This window comes from Triticum dicoccoides, chromosome 5A (assembly GCF_002162155.2).
Source record: "Triticum dicoccoides isolate Atlit2015 ecotype Zavitan chromosome 5A, WEW_v2.0, whole genome shotgun sequence".
NCBI lineage: Eukaryota > Viridiplantae > Streptophyta > Magnoliopsida > Poales > Poaceae > Triticum > Triticum dicoccoides.
In genome coordinates, this window is record NC_041388.1 from 540,063,821 (window position 1) to 540,081,734 (window position 17,914).

Consider the following 17,914-nt stretch of genomic DNA (forward strand, 5'->3'; position numbering starts at 1 on the left):
TTTCAAAAAAAGAAATTGAAATAGTGCAGGTCCGAGTCGGTACCTTAATTCCGAAACTAAATGGGTGTCAAACCCGGTCAGAGCACCCGTATCCCATCTATATATACCTGGCGCAATGCGATCGCCAAAGCCCCGCTTCTCTTTCGTCGGCTGCTGGCAGACAACTCTCCTTCCACGTATCGACTGCCATCTCCCCGGTCGCCGGCAGCCCAGCCCTCGCTGTGTGTGGCCAATGCTGCTCCAGCCGATGAACAACCTGCGACAAGCCGACGTCCCGGCCGTTCATCCCGTCTCTTGGGTCATGGGCGCCCGGCGAGAAAACCCGGGGCTCAAGTGCGCGGATCCCTACGAGCCCGACGTCGACGCGGACCTCCGGGCCAAGGAGAGGGAGCCCAGGGAGCACCCTGACGCCGACTACATGTCCAAGATGCAGCAGGGCCACCTGAGCCCGTCCATGCGCGCCGAGCTCGTGCTCTGGATGGACGCCTTCGCCCGCCACCTCGGCGGCCTCCCGGAGGGCACGCTCTGCCGCGCCGTCGCCTACCTCGACCGCTTCCTGTCCGTGCGCCCCGTTCCGGCCCACGACGAGGCCCTCCAACTCGTGGCCGCCGCTGCCGTCTCCCTAGCCGCCAAGCACGAGCAGTTCGCCAGCGGTCGGAGGCTCGACGCCGAAGTCGTCGAGGCGTTCCTCGGGACCACCGTGCACGTGGTGGAGGAGATGGAGTGGGAGCTCTTCATGGATCTCGGCTGCGCCATGGACGGCCCGACCGCGTACACCTTCGTCGAGCACTTCACGAGGTTCTTCCAGCGGGAAGACGAGCTCTTGGTGAGGTCCCTCGCGCTTCGGTTGCTCAACCTGACGTTGGGGTTTTTCGGGTTCGTTGGACGGATCCTGCCGTCCGCCATGGCTGCATCGGCGCTGTTCCTCGCCACGCAGATGCTCGGCGTGCCGTTGAGCCAGAATCTGCTGGAGGAGGTGACGGGGTACAAGGCGGTGGATTTGATGGGTTGCATATGCGCCTTAGAGAAGCTGCTTCCTAAGCAAAATCTCTAATCTGCAAATGACGTGCTACAAGGCCATGGAGTAGATGGACTGTGTATGTGATGCGCCTTTGCATATGTCGTTATTTTGTAAACCCTAATCCAGAGAATGTAATTCGATGCGATTGATGTATGTATCATGGATGAACAAAAACTGTATTCTTTATGGGGATGTTTATAGGAATTTAATTAGTTACACGATGGAACTCAAAATTAAGTCCGATCTCCGTTGTCATTCATTCTACTGCCTGTGTGATATGGGTCCCAAATTTTAATAAGTATAAGGGTGTGCTTGGTTTTTGTCACCGGATGAAACATAATGGGCCGGACCTATCCCCACGGACGCGCTTGGTTCGTCGCAGAATAGGAACCGGTTCCAGGAACGGCATATTCACCCATATTCTTCCCTGAAAATGAGTGGACCATGTGGAACGGCTTCGAAGCAGAAAATTGAGTGGTTCCGGCACCTAGCGGCAGATCGCTAGCCGCTCTTTCCGTCTAAAGATTAGTGCAGCACTATGCAAAATAAAAAGCTAGTCATTTTGCTTTGTGAATACACAGCTATCAAATATGTTAATACGGTACGCGAGGTCCCACCTTTTAGCCCAATGGTTCAGGGTTTGCTTGCATGTGCTGCCATTCTCTCTCTTCTCTCTTTCAAACTAACTAGTAAGCGTGCACGTGCAACGGTTGCACGTATCATCATGTGAAAACAATCAGCATTCATCTTAGAAAAAAATAGATCAGTAAAATAAACAAAATATAATGGTGTACCAACAAAATATAATGATGATCAGAATAATGAAAATAAAGCTAGGGATATTCAGAAATGTAAAGTATTGTTCATGGACAGGGATGCTCTCTGAACCTACACATTACACTTGCATCCTTTATAGTAGTAAGATCAAAAAATAGCTAGGCATTGGTGATCATGAATTTACCTTCTAACCAAGTTATTTGCTTCATTATCTGGATTCTCTTTTTAGCGAGAAAACATCCGATCTATTCATCTTCAATCATGACAGTACAACAAACATCAGAAATAATAAAATTTACATCCACCTAGCGACAACTACAAGCACTGAAGCGAGCGGAAGGCACGCCGCCGTCATCGCCCCTCCCTAACCGGAGCTGGGCAAAACTTGTTGTAGTAGACAGTCGAGTAGTCGTCGTGCTAAGCCCCCATAGGACCATCGCAGCAGAACAGCAACCACCGCCGATAAAGAGTTACGTAGATCAGAAGGATCCAACCTGAAGACACGAACGTAGACGAACGACAAACAGATCCAAGAAAATCCACCACAAGCAGATCCGCCGGAGACACACCTCCACAAGCCCACCGACGGTGCTAGGTGCACCACCGGGACGGGGACTAGGCGGGGAGAACCTTATTCCATATTCAGGGAGCCGCCGCCGTCTCGCCTTCCTAAACAAGACACAAACCCTAACAAAACTCGAAAACACATCTAAAAACGGAGCCACCCACAGGCAAGGGCCGGGATCCACTGCACCACTGACCACGCCCCCATGGCCCTATTCTCCTGACTTCACTCCTAAAAATTTCACGTGCCTAAATGACTATTAAGCCATGAGACACTCCTTCAATCATGAATTTAATGCCTATAAGTTCAACAATCCAAGGATACATTTTAAGGGCGAATGAATGAGAAATGCTAAATGATAAACTTGTTGTGTAAAAGCAAATAAAACTGTGGTAAAATTCTTGGTGCTTAATTCTGTTTGGTTGTTTTTCTTTTTGTATCCTCCTCAGCTAGAACTACCATCTGCTTGGTGCAGAGTGAGCCTATGTTGGCGGTTTACAAAAAAATGGATGGAAGACACAACCAACTAATCTAGCTATCTACTGTATGTTCACTGATAATACTCCCCAACACTTGTCACCTTGCTAATCTTAAGATTATTTTCCCTCAGATACCCTATTAACTCTACTCCATGTTAGAATTCACAGTCGTGCTTATGATATTGGTCAAGCATTTTATGGTTTAACTTTACCAAATCAGTATAAGATCTGCACTTCATGCTTTTGTAGGAGTAGTAGATGAACAGTACATCACTACAATAGCCGATAGTAGTATCTGATTCATGGAGCACGGCCGCAATGTTCAGAAAAGACACTTTAATGGGCAGGGCAACATCAGTAGAAGGAAGAATACGTATGCCCATGAGTAGTGGATGATACACCTCTATTCTGAAAAGTGAAGTTACCAATGTGGAGAAAAGTAATAAAGCTTCATTAACTTTCAAGTAGTAGGTCACTTCTACAACCATTTGCAAGTGTGAGCCTGAAGCGTGTGACCCTGAATTGTGTTTTTTGTCAAACCTGCTCTCTTTTAGTTCATAGTAGACTTGATATATTCATCTGTAAACTTGTATACTACAATCCTAACTGTTGCAGACAGATTTCAATTTAATTTCCCGGGTTTCATACTGGATGTACTTTTTCCAGTAAAATAACTTTCTTGCTCTGAATTACTCAGCAGACTGTCCGTATATGGCAAGGTAATGCCGATGGGCGCTACGGTTGCAGGCACACAGTAAAAGATCATGGCAAAGTAATAAAGCCAGAACACATGTTTTTTTAAATTAATTTTCAAACATAACAGCTTGCTACTTCAAGGCTACTCGTGGCTTGGCTGTTCGGCGTACCTCAGGTGGAGCACTGGCAGTCGGCGCTCCGGCAAAGTTAGTAGATCGTTTTTCCGGTGAAATTGGTAGAACGGCGAGACTGGATGCTTCCTTAGAGGGGCTTGAGGCCGTCTTTTATGTATCAGACCATCTCACAATAGTATCCTGGACAGAGAGGAATAAGCATTTACTTTTTAGTTTGTGGGCTACAGTCTTGGAGGTAAATAAGAATATTTAGAGTATAAATTGTATGAAAGACAACAGTGCTACTGATTGCATCACTTATCCGAACAAAACAAACCATAGATATTTGGCGTGAAAACATTTACCTTTTAGAATAAGATGTTTCCAATACAACCACAGCCGCAGAGAAATTTTGTGGCAGGAATGTAAATTGACCGTTTGAAGCAAGTTTATACTTCAGATGATAATGAAACTTAAACATACATGAATGCCTACGAAACAGTTCATCACTCCTCTTCTAACCCATTCAGACAAGCTGTAATAAATCATACTGTATTATAGCAACAACGACAATGGAGGACATGAAATCGTCCATATCCAGGGGCTAATCTAGATGGCAGAGAGAAGCAAGAGGAAGGGAGGGAAAGGAAGAGATGAGGAATAAGGAGAGTTACCTAGCCCGTCGGTTGCACGCAAGGAGTCAGCAGGGTGACGCAGAGGGGCTAGTCCGTAGCAGGCAGAGAAAGGGCGGCGGCACCACCTGAAACTTAAATAGAAGTTGATGTTCTTCTCATAGATCCAAGAGTATTTTACTTGTTCAAAATACAAAGGAAAATGAAAGAAACAAGTAACCAATTAAGCATCAGAGGGAATTTGTACATAGTTCTTTCATTTTGTAAAGCATCGACACTGGGACCCTGTATAAAAGATGTATATTGCAAAGATCAAAAGATTAATCTCGTACTTCCTTCTCTCAAACCATTGCATATATGAAAGAAATGACTTGACAAAACTCAACCTTAATGCTGTCAGAAATAGGTGAAGGAATCATTAATTGGACACATAAGCCCGTCGTGCCCCGCCGTCGCACACTCCTAAGACATCATGGCTGGACGGCACTGAAGCGCATGGAGACCAGCAAGTCACGGCGGATGCCATTGAGGGCGCCGACATTGTAGATGGCTGATGGCCTAAGTGATTTTTTGTCGAAAGAGACCCTCTGCCCACTGGGATTGACAAAAGAGACCCCTTGCGGACGAAATTGTCAAAAGAGACCCCCTCACTAGTGGCGGCAGGCGCGGCAGGCGACACGTGTCACCTGCCGCCACGCCGTGAGGCGGCGGGCCCGGCAGCCACAACAGGAGGCGGCAGCCCGGTGAATAACGGTGCGTCCACAGGGCAGCACAGGCCAGCGTGCCGCGACGAAACGGGCCGCGCCAGGCGGGCCCGGCCGCCACCGGGTGAGGCGGCCGCCGCTGCCGCTGTCGCTACTCGGCCGACAAGGCCTGCTGCGCGCGGGCCCAGCAGGTGGGCCACGCCGCCACTAGCTGAGGCGGCATATCCTGTGTTGCTGCACGCGCGACAGTGCGCAGAAGGCGCTGATTTCGAGGTGCGGCGCTGATTTCGAGGCGCAAGCTTGATGGCTGTGACTCCGACGCACGGGAATATGGACGCTTTTGGTTCTTTCGCCTGGGAATCAATCCTGCCTTTGCTTCTTTTGCCTCAGCGGATGCGATGGCACTGGGAATCCGAGGCTACGGAAAGCTGTTGTGCCGACACTACAGGGATCGTAAATATCGCCGCTTAATTTTCTCGCCATCATTTATCATCTGAGCTTATAAAAGGAGACACCGAGGCTCTCGTCCACCCATCCTCGAAATCGGCAGTGCGCAAAGTGTGTAACACATTTTTTCAGTCGGTATGAGTTTGCCTTGCTCGGATCAAAGCATTAGGCCGAGAAAAATGAAGAATGCAAGTTTGCCTCCGGGGGTGGCAGTCCTGCGGTGTTGGTGTGGCGATCTTTGCAAGGTGAAGGAGGTGACGGATTTTTCAGATTGGTTGGGCATGAAGTTTTTCATGTGCGCCAATTATGAGGAAGATCCTGCCGTAGCTATTTCAGAGTACGACAAGCCTCCGGTATGCTTTGATTTTTTGTCGAAAGAGACCCTCTGCCCACTGGGATTGACAAAAGAGACCCCTTGCGGACGAAATTGACAAAAGAGACCCCCTCACTAGTGGCGGCAGGCGCGGCAGGCGACACGTGTCACCTGCCGCCACGCCGTGAGGCGGCGGGCCCGGCCGCCACAACAGGAGGCGGCAGCCCGGTGAATAACGGTGTGTCCACAGGGCAGCACAGGCCAGCGTGCCGCAACGGAACGGGCTGCGCCAGGCGGGCCCGGCCGCCACCGGGTGAGGTGGCCGCCGCTGCCGCTGTCGCTACTCGGCCGACAAGGCCTGCTGCGCGCGGGCCCAGCAGGTGGGCCACGCCGCCACTAGCTGAGGCGGCATATCCTGTGCTGCTGCACGCGCGACAGTGCACAGACGGCGCTGATTTCAAGGTGCGGCGCTGATTTCGAGGCGCGAGCTTGATGGCTGTGACTCCGACGCGCGGGAATATGGACGCTTTTGGTTCTTTCGCCTGGGAATCAATCCTGCCTTTGCTTCTTTTGCCTCAGCGGATGCGATGGCACTGGGAATCTGAGGCTACGGAAAGCTGTTGTGCCGACACTATAGGGATCGTAAATATCGCCGCTTAATTTTCTCGCCATCATTTATCGTCTGAGCTTATAAAAGGAGACACCGAGGCTCTCGTCCACCCATCCTCGAAATCGGCAATGCGCAAAGTGTGTAACACATTTTTTCAGTCGGTATGAGTTTGCCTTGCTCGGATCAAAGCATTAGGCCGAGGAAAATGAAGAATGCAAGTTTGCCTCCGGGGGTGGCAGTCCTGCGGTGTTGGTGTGGCAATCTTTGCAAGGTGAAGGAAGTGACGGATTTTTCAGATTGGTTGGGCATGAAGTTTTTCATGTGCGCCAATTATGAGAAAGATCCTGCCGTAGCTATTTCAGAGTACGACAAGCCTCCGGTATGCTTTAACCATCACGAATAGATATTGTTGGTATTTTCATTGATTCTTTAGTAACATTCTTGTTTCTTGTTGTAGTCTCCTCCGCCTCTGTGCATGTACTATCATTGGATTAACACGGAGAAGCCGGCTTGGGCAGTGACTGAGATTCGTGAAAGAAGTCGTCGTGCGTGGAATAGTTTATTTGCGGAAGAGCGACGCGAGAAGGCGGAAGCTGAGAAGAAAGCAGAGCAAGAGAGAGAGTTAAAAGAATACTATGTGGAGCAACACCGTTTTTTTTTGAGGAAATGGGAAAGAAAAACAGGGAAGAGGCTCGTCGCATGGAGGAGCAGGAATGACAGCGAAAGGAGGCTCGTGAGGCGGAGAGCAGAGAAAGAAAGAAAGGGCTCGTCAGGCCAAGGCAGCAGAAAAAGCTGGCGATGGAAAAGGAAAATATCCACGTTGGACTCAGTAGATTCCTGTGGTAGTATTTTAAATTTCGCAATCATTTGTATCTTTATTTCTGCAGTTTAATGTAGCTTCAATTCAGTAGTTAAATGTAGCTTTATTTAAATTCTACGATGTATCTTATTATCAGTTGTACCTTGTCGTGTTGTATCTTATTTTCAGTTGTACCTTGTCGTGATGGAAAAAATATATAGTTTTAGAATAAAGTAGTGGCATTTTCTTTCCCTCCACTAATTATCGAGCATCGTGCAACAACTATAAAATGAAATTAAGATAGAACATAATGCCTTACAATAAGAGAGTACAAACTAATAATGCAAGTACATCTGAATTAAACGGTACAACTGGAATACAGCTTAAAAACTACATGAAGGCATCATCGTCATCCTCCGTCGATGCAGAACTCTTGCCCTTCGAGGATGCAGAACTCTTACCCTTGGACGATGAAGAACTCTTGCCCTTCGAGGATGCAGTACTCTTGCCCTTGGACGATGCAGAACTCTTGCCCTTTGACGATGCAGAACCCGGAAGCGGCGGCATGAAGATATCATTTCGGTCTAACATAAGCAAAAGAGTGGAGCGGGATAGTATGGCGGAAGATATAGGCGGGAAAAATTGTTCCTGACTGGTGCATTTTTATTTCAGCATACATAGATGTTCAAATTGAAAAGTCTAATACACACATATGTAGATACAATGGGTCGCGCACGTGCATAGATGAATCACCCTACTTAACGACGACCACCTGGCCTTTCCTTACGACCGGAAGGCGACAAGCGATTAGGTGGCCGGGGCACACGAAGACCACGGCCGTACTCCAATTCGGCTTCATGTGTCTGCGAGTCCTGCGTAGGTGGTGGAGTCGCGAATCCTTGTTGCGAACCTGAAGCGTAATTGTAGGCGTATGGTTGTGACTCCGAGGGGATAAAAGATGGGCCAATAACGTCCCCTCCGAAGAACTCTGTAACTAATGACGTAACCGTGTCGCCAAGATCATGTTGATGCTCCCCGGAGGCCTGTGTTGACGCCATGATCATGTGATGCTCCCCGGAGGCCTGTGTTGACGCCGCGTTGGGTGTTCTCATCGCCCCAATTAACATCAGGTGTGTCCTGCACATAGAAACATTTTAAACAAACTGTTAGAGGATAATATATGATATCATTGTAAATGCATTGAAATGTAAACATGACTACCTGAGCATATCCCTCTCCTATACTGTCTGGCCATTGTACGTGGTGCTGGTTTAAATCTGGTACACGAGTCTCCTCGGGCATGGGGATCCCTCGCGTGGAGAGATACGGCTGAGATCCCTCACCTTGGGTGTATGCATCATATCCTGTGTACGCATATGGGTTAGGGGAAAGAAATTGCTCGGGCATCGAATCCAAGCCCGTGCCATGGTCCTGAGATGTCTGCCCCTGACGAAGCTGCATCGAAGAAGAGCGATGCAGCGGCAGAGATGAGTCATGTCATGGCAATGTCGTTCTAGTACTCGGACCCTTCCCCCATTGCTCATGGCTCGTACGCGCCTCGCTCGGTCTGGACGATGGTGCCGCACTCGGTCTGGCTGACCTCGCTACCGACATGTATGCTCCAGTGGCAACGTCGTCGCCTCTACCGCATCTGAACTTCTTTACTACGAATTGTTGCAAAAGTTTCTGGAATGTCTTGCGATATGGGCCCTGGGCCGGCATGCTATCCGTAGCCATCTGCCCTACTTCGTTGACATTTTCAAGTTGAACAATATTTGGATGTTATTTAGTTCAAATGATTATGAAATGATGGACCTAAAAAAGTTACAAGTGATTACCAGGTGGTCACGATAGTAAGCTGCATGCAGCTCAACATGTCTCCGCGCCTGCTCCTCTTGTGTGAGATGTGTTGGTATAGTAGCTGGCTGACTGGCCAGGCTAGCACGTGTGTTCATGCAGTACCACTGCTTGTACGCTTGATCTGTACTTCCATCGTACGGTCTATGAAATTAAATAATTACATAAATCGTTGTGATGAAAGCAAAGCATCTTCACGCATCGTATGATCATCGTAAAAAAATAATGTACATAAAATATACCTAAGTTGATGCACTATATCTACTAGCGCTTCATTTTCCCACTTGTGTACCCATTCACTGTTCTCTTCCCTCCAATCGTATAAACTTCAACCCCTGCCCATATTTTTTAGCCTGCAAATTATGTAACAAAGTGTGAGTTTAGTAAATTAAAAATGACACTAACTATTTAGGGATGTCACATCTTACTTATGTGTTTCCTCGTCGATACGTCTGGGAAAAGGTGGTGGAATTTCTTGATAGAGACCGAACTGTCTCATTACACGCTCTGGGTTGTAAGGTTCAACACACCACAGGAACAATAAGTTGTAGCGAGTCAGCCAGAATGCACTATCGGTCAACATGCCTGGTGTGAAGTGTCGAGCATCAAAGACCATTTTTAGCTGGTCCTGAGTCCACGGGTTCCATGTGACTTCTGCCTCATCAAGTATCTCAAACTGCTGGTGGTACATAGGGTAACAATTTTTCGCAATATCTGGAGACCAACGTTTCCGTGCCTTTGTCCACCTGGTGGCCATAGTTGCGCTAGCACCCTCGCCAAAGTCGTATGGGTATATGGGTTGTACTATACGAGGTCGTCCTACAGGGAGGTATTCCCAGGACCACAACTGTAGAAACTCATAGGCGACACAAAGTAATGGAGCTTTTTGTGCGAAAGAGGTTTTTTGCGTGGCATCACACAAGCCTCTGTATGTATGAGATAGCATGGCAGAACCGAAGCTGTATTTTGGCTGCTCGGGTAAAGGTTCATCTACCATATTCTCTGCAATGTAGATGAGACCAGGGACAACAACGTCCCCATGTGAATTTGGAAATAGATTCCCGAGGAGCCACAACAAATACGCAAACAAATGTCTTTTTCTCGTCTCCTCATTGGCGAAGCTAGATAAATTAAGAAAGTTATCATGAAGCCAGACGAGTGGGATGCCCCGAGGGTTACCAGAACGTTGTGATTCTGGCATTTCCATCCCAAGACGGGCTGCTATATCTAATGCCCAAGATGGAGACACTCGTGGAGAGACTACCGGCTCACCTCTAATTGGTAGAGCAGTGATCATAGAAACATCTTTTAGTATAGGTGCAAGCTCCCCAAAACGAAAGTGAAAGGTGTGGGTTTCAGGTCTCCACCGGTCAACGAGGGATGTCAAAAGGGATGGGTCCGAACGTACTTGGTCGTAGCATGATGTGAGCCTAGCAAAACCTTGTAGTCCATAAGCGTCAAGGTGAGCAAGGAAATGATTGTGTATTGGCCATGTTTTCTTTATGGTTCGAAGTCTGAAAGGCCGATAATCATGCTTAGTATTTGGTTTCAAAAATAGGTGGCAACGGTGGCCGGCGTCATGGGGCCCCTGCAAAAGCACTGGCACTTCACCCATAACCTGCACACAAACATATAAATATAAATTACGAGGAAGACAGAAATACAAATGCAAATCAAAATTAACTTAAAAAATACAAAGAGATACGATTTACATTAATTATCTGAAGTTAACATCAGAAGTACAATAATACAAAGAGAATCAATTTAAATTTAATATAAGTACACATAACGAGTAGAAATATAAATAGACATGGCGAGTACATATATATCAACATCATGCGTTGTTGTTGGCTCGATACGGGCAGTCTTTGCATGAATGTCCAGGACACCTGCAAACGCGGCATCGCCTTGGTTCTCCCATCTGGCTATGGTCCATGTCATTGCGATGGCGCCTAGACTGACGTCGTCCCTTTGCGGTTCTCATTAAGTCGGTGTTCGGAACCCATTTCGGCCCATCTGGCCACAACATTTTGTAGTTCATATCAATGCCCCAAGCTCAGAACTCACCGTTCGAAGTGTTGTACAGATTGTACATATTGAAGTACGGCGATATGTATGGCTCGACGCTGATTTTTTGAACAGCAGCCGCCCGGAGCACATGACTGCAAGGGTAGCCCTCAAGCTTGGGCTTGTTACAAGTGCACTCACAGGAGGTTGAGCCAAGGGTGACAGCTTGCTTTTTTGATCCTCTGTGGTGACCCTTAACGTACTTGGCTCGCACATTGACCTCCCACTTATTCCTAAGTGCGTCCACTTTCCTGCAGCCATGACTTTGGGACTTCTTTGCTTTCTCATCCAGATGTCTTTGCATCTTCTCGGACCATGGCTTGTTCAATTCAACTTGTGCTTTGGCGACGGTGACCCTGTCTGCAAAGTATGACAAGGTCCGGTTCCAAGTTTCTTCAATTAGGGCTGTGATAGGCAGTGCTCGCACCCCTTTAAGAACACCATTGTACACCTCTGACATGTTGCTGGTCATTATTCCATACCGAGCCCCGGTGTCGTGAGCCTGCGCCCACTTCTCCAAATGAGGGCAATTCTCGATGACCCACTGGCTCAAATTTATGGCCGTCCTACGACCCCTCCAGTCTTCTCTCTGCGGCAAGGCCACGTGGTCGATCTCACCATTGATACCTGCCCATATCGCATTCATTTTGGCTTCAGTTTTTTGCATGCACATCCTCTTGAATAACTTGAACCAATCCTTGTTTTTGAATTTGGAGTAAAAGTTTGCTGCCAAATGCCTCATGCACCACCTTCCCTCTAGATCGGGCCAGCCCCACTCTTCTTCCGACGCCTTAATTATTTCAAGAGCGCTTAATAATCTAGTGTTGCGATCAGAAATGATGCAAACACCTTTACGCTCTTTCACGACACCAATCTTCACGCAGCTCAGGAACCACAACCAGCTATCTTTGTTCTCGCTCTCGACCAATGCATATGCAATAGGAAGAAGCTGATTATTTGCATCCGTTGCAATCGCCACCAATAGTGTGCCCTTGTACTTTCCAGTGAGAAAGGTAACATCAACAGATAATACCGGGCGATAGTGCCTGAAGGCTTGTATAGTCTGGGCGAATGCCCAGAATAAGCGGTCCAGGATTAGCTCACCCGGGTTCATTGGGTTTGGACGTTCTCTCCGCCAAACTTGAGTCCCCCTATTAGCATTTGTTATTTGATGAAGCATTCTAGGGGCATAAGAATATGCCTCCTCATAGGTACCATACAAGTTCTTGAATATATTTTCCTTCGCACGCCTAGCCTTGCTGTAGCTAACAGGGAATCCAATTAGATCCTCTGCATCTTTTTGCAGAGCCCTAACACTAATGTTGAGACTTCCCTGCACAATTGTTTCCATCGTCTGTGCCACAAATTTTGCTGTCACATTGCAGTGATCTGAAAGAGTCCCAGTTTGCTCACAGGTATGCTCCACTATTTTTGTGATATGCCATGACTGACATACCCCAGGCTTCAGTCTAGCAAGAACTCTTCCGCGGCAACCTTTCGCGGTGTGGATGCATATGACCTTCAACTCTTTTTTATCAGACTGCTTCACTCTATGCTGGCGGTGGATGCCGATTGCATAGCTACCCATTGCCTGGTAAGCAGACTTCTTATCTGGGAAAACTTGCCCAACCTCCAGGCTTCCCGCTCCTAGGCCAGAAGCAGAGTGAAATTCGTTGGTGATGCTCATATCCTGTAAAAACTCAGGTTGCAGTGCCGCCGCGACCGCCCTCTGAGGAGGAACATCTTCTTCTCCGCTTGACTTCGAAGACGCAGAAGAATGATCATCATCATCTAGCGCCTCCGGCAATCCCTCCACGTGTTCGCTCGTGTCAACGGCCGCCGACCAATATCCTGTGTCATACACAGGCTGGCCGCCCGTCGGTTCCGATGGGCCGATGCTAGGGGCTGATGTGATGGCCAACTCGACCTCACCACCCCTGCTACTGCATCCGGCAACATCAGTGACTAAAATGAACTCCACATACACCATCGGCTGACCATACATTGAGTTATTGGGATTGCTTGCAAACCTCATGTACGACCCCCACGACCGATCACCTGTGACAGGCCGCAAACCCCAACGGGCAACTGTCCCATCATTTCCTCCGTCAACGACGAAGGCCTCCATTGTCATTTTTCCCCTGCATTCCTGGGCCAAACACCGCTCGGATGCACCTTCTAACTGATGCGTAACCCACGTTGACCATGTCTCTCACTACAATTGTAGTCAACTCGCACAAGGACACATCCACCCCGAAAAGACCATCGCGTAAGACATTCCCATAGTACACTACTAAATTTTCCATAGTACCTAACCACCATACATTTTTACATTTCAAATAGTTAGTAACTGAACATTTAGTAATGATGACAACATTTACATATCATACGACTAAAATAATAACCGTATTTTTGTTACAAATATTCGGTTTGTTTCTAGAATCATTTGCGTAGACTTTAAGGGTTTGGTTAAAGTGTATTTGAAGATCTATTTTTTCTCAAACTCGTCTACAAGAGTAAAAATGACTATTAGTACAAATTAATTTTCTTACAACAGCCACTAAACATAACAGTACAATAATAACATTTTAATGTCATATGAGTAAAACATTTAATTTCTTCCGGCTTTATATAATTTTTTCATAGCATACGATAGCAATCATTTATTTACAAATAATAATATTTGCAGCGGCATGCACATTATTCACAATAGTACATCAATATAAAAAATATTAACAAAATTACGGTGTCATTTTATACCTTAGCTTCAATATAGATGTGCTTGCGAATGCAATTAAGAGTCCAAATAGTTCGAATAAATTTCCGTCGCCAGTACTATATGAACTGAGTCAACCTATTATCACATGAACATCAATATTACACACGGATTTTTCTTTCTGCTATCAAAAGTATGAAAATAGCACTTGCATGCATGTGGTCATCACCTCAAAAGGGACATCGAAGATAGAAACACAATTTTCTTCAATCACGTCATCTCCTACTTGTTTGCTACTAAGATGAATTATTTTATCTAATTACATACATCATCAAGTACATTAGCACATAATCTTAACATATAAAATTTAGATTATTACGACATAACAAAGTAGACCTACGCTTCCTAACTATAGACTTATTAATAAACATACCACATGCAATGAACAATTACTGTACAAGTTTTTTTCCTAATTACCGTATTAAGATTTCTCGCATGTCAATACTAATGGATGCACCTAATATAGATATAACATGTTCAATCTACTCTTCTAAAAAAATATTATAAATGTTGTATTTGTCGTCTGAAATTATTTCTAACCTCTACGCACTAACATCGCATAGGTAATGACGGGCTAAAAGACTAACTAATTACCATCGTGCATGCACAAAAAATTACACGTATTGCAAAGCTCATACCTTGATCTTCAACTTCGTAGTTCACTTTCGCAATGCAAATCCTACTCCTCAAGCTCTAAATGACTCCAAATGACTCCTTCAAATGCTTAAATTATGCCTAAAACAACAGAAAATACACACTTAGGAACTAATCAAACAGAACAAAAACATCATGCATGTGAACGAAACCAACAAAAATGGATAGATCTTACCTTAATCTATCTTTTCTTCAACTTCATCATCTTCGAAATCCAACTCCAAATCGACCAAAATCACGAGTAAAAGTGGCTACCAAGTTTTCCTTTCTGTCTGTGTATGCGCTTAGAGAGAGCAAAGAGGTAGAGAAGGCAACCAGAGATATGCGAGAGAGAGAGAGTGTATGCACACGGAGCCGCGGATGTGCGTTTAAAAAGAAGAGGACCACTGTATTGTCGGCAGAACTAGCCAGAACTCACCTACCGCGGCATCGGATTCCAGCATCGCGGTGTCTCATCACACGCAGCAACAACAACGCTCTCGAGTGTGCGGCAGGAAAATACGCATTGAAAACAGCACGTCTGAGTGTTGTCGCTTCGGCTGGAGAAATAGACGGAAGCGAGAATCACGCACTGCTTTAATCAGTATCGTCTACGTAGCAATCAGTACTACAAAGTTTAGGCGGGAATCCGATTCTGGATCATCGAAACTTGTGGCAGAAAGCAAAACAAGGAACTGGGGAAAAGCAGCGCCTGTGAAAATCTGCGCCCACCGGAATCAGCGCCGTTTGCGTCGTTGTCGCGCGTGCAGCAACAGGGTCGCCGCCTGCTGCAGTGGCAGCCTGGCCCACAGGCGGGGCCCGCGAGCATCATAGGTTGTCGGCCCGCGCCCGACAGCGGCAACAGAGGCCGCCTCGCTGGGTGGCGGCGTGGCCCACCAGGCCTGGCCGTTCCGTCCCGGCTCGACGCACTGTGCACAAACGGTTGTATCCCGCGCGGCCGCCTCCTGGCGTGGCGGCAGGCGCCACGTGTCGCCTGCCGCGCCTGCCGCCACTAGCGAGGGGGTCCTTTTTAACAATGTTTTTGACATGTGGTCTTTTTTGGCAATTCTGTTGGCCAGGGGATCTTTTTGGACAAAAAATCGGCCTAAGTACCATGGGCAACAAAAATCAGAAAAAATTAGGAAACGACGAACCATTTTTTGCACGAACAGTTTGTTGCCCAGTAATGCTTACCCTGTAGTATTGCGCCATCCAATCCAATCCCCAACGATCAACAACTCGCAACCAAACCCAGACAACGACGCAATCCGCGGCTATTGGAATCGAGCGTTGAATCCATACAATGGTCCTGGTACATAGAAGCGAGAGGGGCGCACGGGCGAACTCACGAACCTGGTACATGGACTTGGGAAGTTGTAGATGGTGTCGTTGTTGCCGCGGATGACGCTGACGGCCGGAGATTCGGTCACCCAGTGGGCCGGCACCACCAGGATGGTGCGCGGCGCCTCTGTGCCGGCGATGGCAGCTGGCTGCCACAACCTGAAGAAGCGCCGCGCCGGTATCGTCTCGTCCGCGGCGAACGCTGTGGAGGGCGCCGACGTTACTGTAGTGTCGCAGGATGCGTCCTTCTCGATCTGGGCTAGAGAAAAAAGGGTGGGCGGAATCGATCCACGAATCACGGTTTTGCAGGTGGGGCCGCGTGGATCCTGGGGAGGCGGAGCACTTGGACGATTGGCAGACCATGGGCGGCGGCAGAACATTTGATCTGACGCGTTCATCTAAATGGCAGACCATAGACCTAATATTGACGGTAGGATGTGTTTAAGTTAAGTTAATCGAAAGGTTGTGGTTATCCCGTGTACAGTTTGTTGTGTGACTTTGACAGAATTTAAGTTTGCTCTTTTGATAGTAGTTTAGCTTCATTCATTTATTTCACCTTTAGTAACTTAAATCATCCATATCTCGTAACCAAAATTTTGATTCCAAAACTTTATATATATTTCAACTCATGTCGCAAAGACCTTTAAAACAAGACCGATTTTGGATACATTTTAAATAGGTTTAAAATTCATGAAACATATATCACATAAATCATATCTATTTCAATATCACATTTTTGGGAAAAAAATTCACTCTTATGAAATAAATAGTTGGACATTTAAAAAATAATCAGTTTCGTAAGTTGACATTACGGTTTCATATTGTTTTCATTTTCAGAACCCACATTTCACTTTTCATAAGCTTGTTTCTTAAAAATGATATCTATTTCAATTCCACATTTTTGGAATAAAATATTTCTCTCTTTTGAAATAAACTATTACACATTTTTAAATAATCACTTTCATAAGTTAACATTTCAGTTACATATTATTTTCATTTTCAGAACCCACTTTTCACTGGCTTGTTTCATAAAAATCACATCTATTTTAATTTCATATTTTTAAATAACATGTTTCACTCATTTGAAATAAATAGTTACACATTTCCAACTAATCAGTTTCACAAGTTGATTCTCAGTTTATATCATTGTCATTTTTGAAAACCGCATTTTAAATAGTTACACATTTGGATTTTACAAAGTGTTGTCTAAATTTAAGAAGTATCCATTTTGATTAACAGTGTTGACGATGCTAAGTATTAGTTTATTCTTTGATATATTAGCCTTTCGTTCTTGATAGCAATCAACATGACACTATTTGATTTACTATTTTAACAAATGCAACTTTGCATAAGAAATCTTACATGAAACATGCCACGAACATCATTATGTAACATCACAAAATAATAGAATATATGGGAGGGCAAAGAGGGTAAATATGCTTGAATGAGCAATTTTGCAGTTTATTGATAGAGCAACTGTGGTCAATTCTAAACTAAATGCATATATATTGATGCCTCTTTTATTTGTTCAAAATCATTGTTGGATACACTGCTTCTAAGCACCCATAGGTCGCATGAAACAATTTGTAAAGGTTCTCTATCATTTTATCGCATGTGCCAGTTCCGCGGGAGGGTTCACAAGAAGGATATAAGCTATAAATAGATGTAATGTGTCCAGCGTTGCTTGAAAATTTTGCCAATGTGTAATTTCCATCTTGCAAGATGTAGCACTCATGCTGATAATTAATATATCGTTTCCAAATTGTTCATGTGCATGTCTTGCTTTTTTGTGACTCCAAACATATGCTCATAAAAGACTTATGTTTCATCACAAGAAATAAAAATAACATATACATATATACATATACACACAACGTATCGACAGGGCGCGGCGTGCCGCCGCGCGGGCATTGCTAGTATCCTCTAAGTGTTGGGGAACGTAGCATAAATTCAAAAATTTTCTACGTGTCACCAAGATCTATCTATGGAGTCATCTAGCAACGAGGGAGGAGTGGATCTACATACCCTTGTAGATCGCGCGCGGAAGCGTTCAAGAGAACGGGGTTGATGGAGTCGTACTCGTC

At 46.0% G+C, this 17,914-nt stretch overlaps 1 protein-coding gene and 1 long non-coding RNA gene across 2 annotated transcripts; one reads left to right on the forward strand and one right to left on the reverse strand.

Annotated features, from left to right (window-relative positions):
* Positions 1 to 232: 232 nt before the first annotated feature.
* LOC119298669 (putative cyclin-F1-1) lies at positions 233 to 1,054 on the forward strand. The gene has a single exon (XM_037575975.1). The coding sequence runs from the start codon at positions 233 to 235 to the stop codon at positions 1,052 to 1,054; it is 822 nt and encodes a 273-aa protein (XP_037431872.1).
* An 806-nt stretch (positions 1,055 to 1,860) lies between these two features.
* Positions 1,861 to 16,083, reverse strand: LOC119302620. The gene is made up of 4 exons (XR_005147672.1): positions 15,684 to 16,083; positions 4,670 to 4,841; positions 4,326 to 4,568; positions 1,861 to 3,852 (listed from the first exon to the last, which is right to left on the reverse strand). It is a non-coding gene; the product is annotated as an uncharacterized LOC119302620 (long non-coding RNA).
* Positions 16,084 to 17,914: the final 1,831 nt, after the last annotated feature.

Coding starts and splice junctions, on each gene's coding strand:
- LOC119298669 (XM_037575975.1), top strand. CDS start 233: ATGCTGCTCCAGCCGATGAACAACCTGCGACAAGCCGACGTCCCGGCC.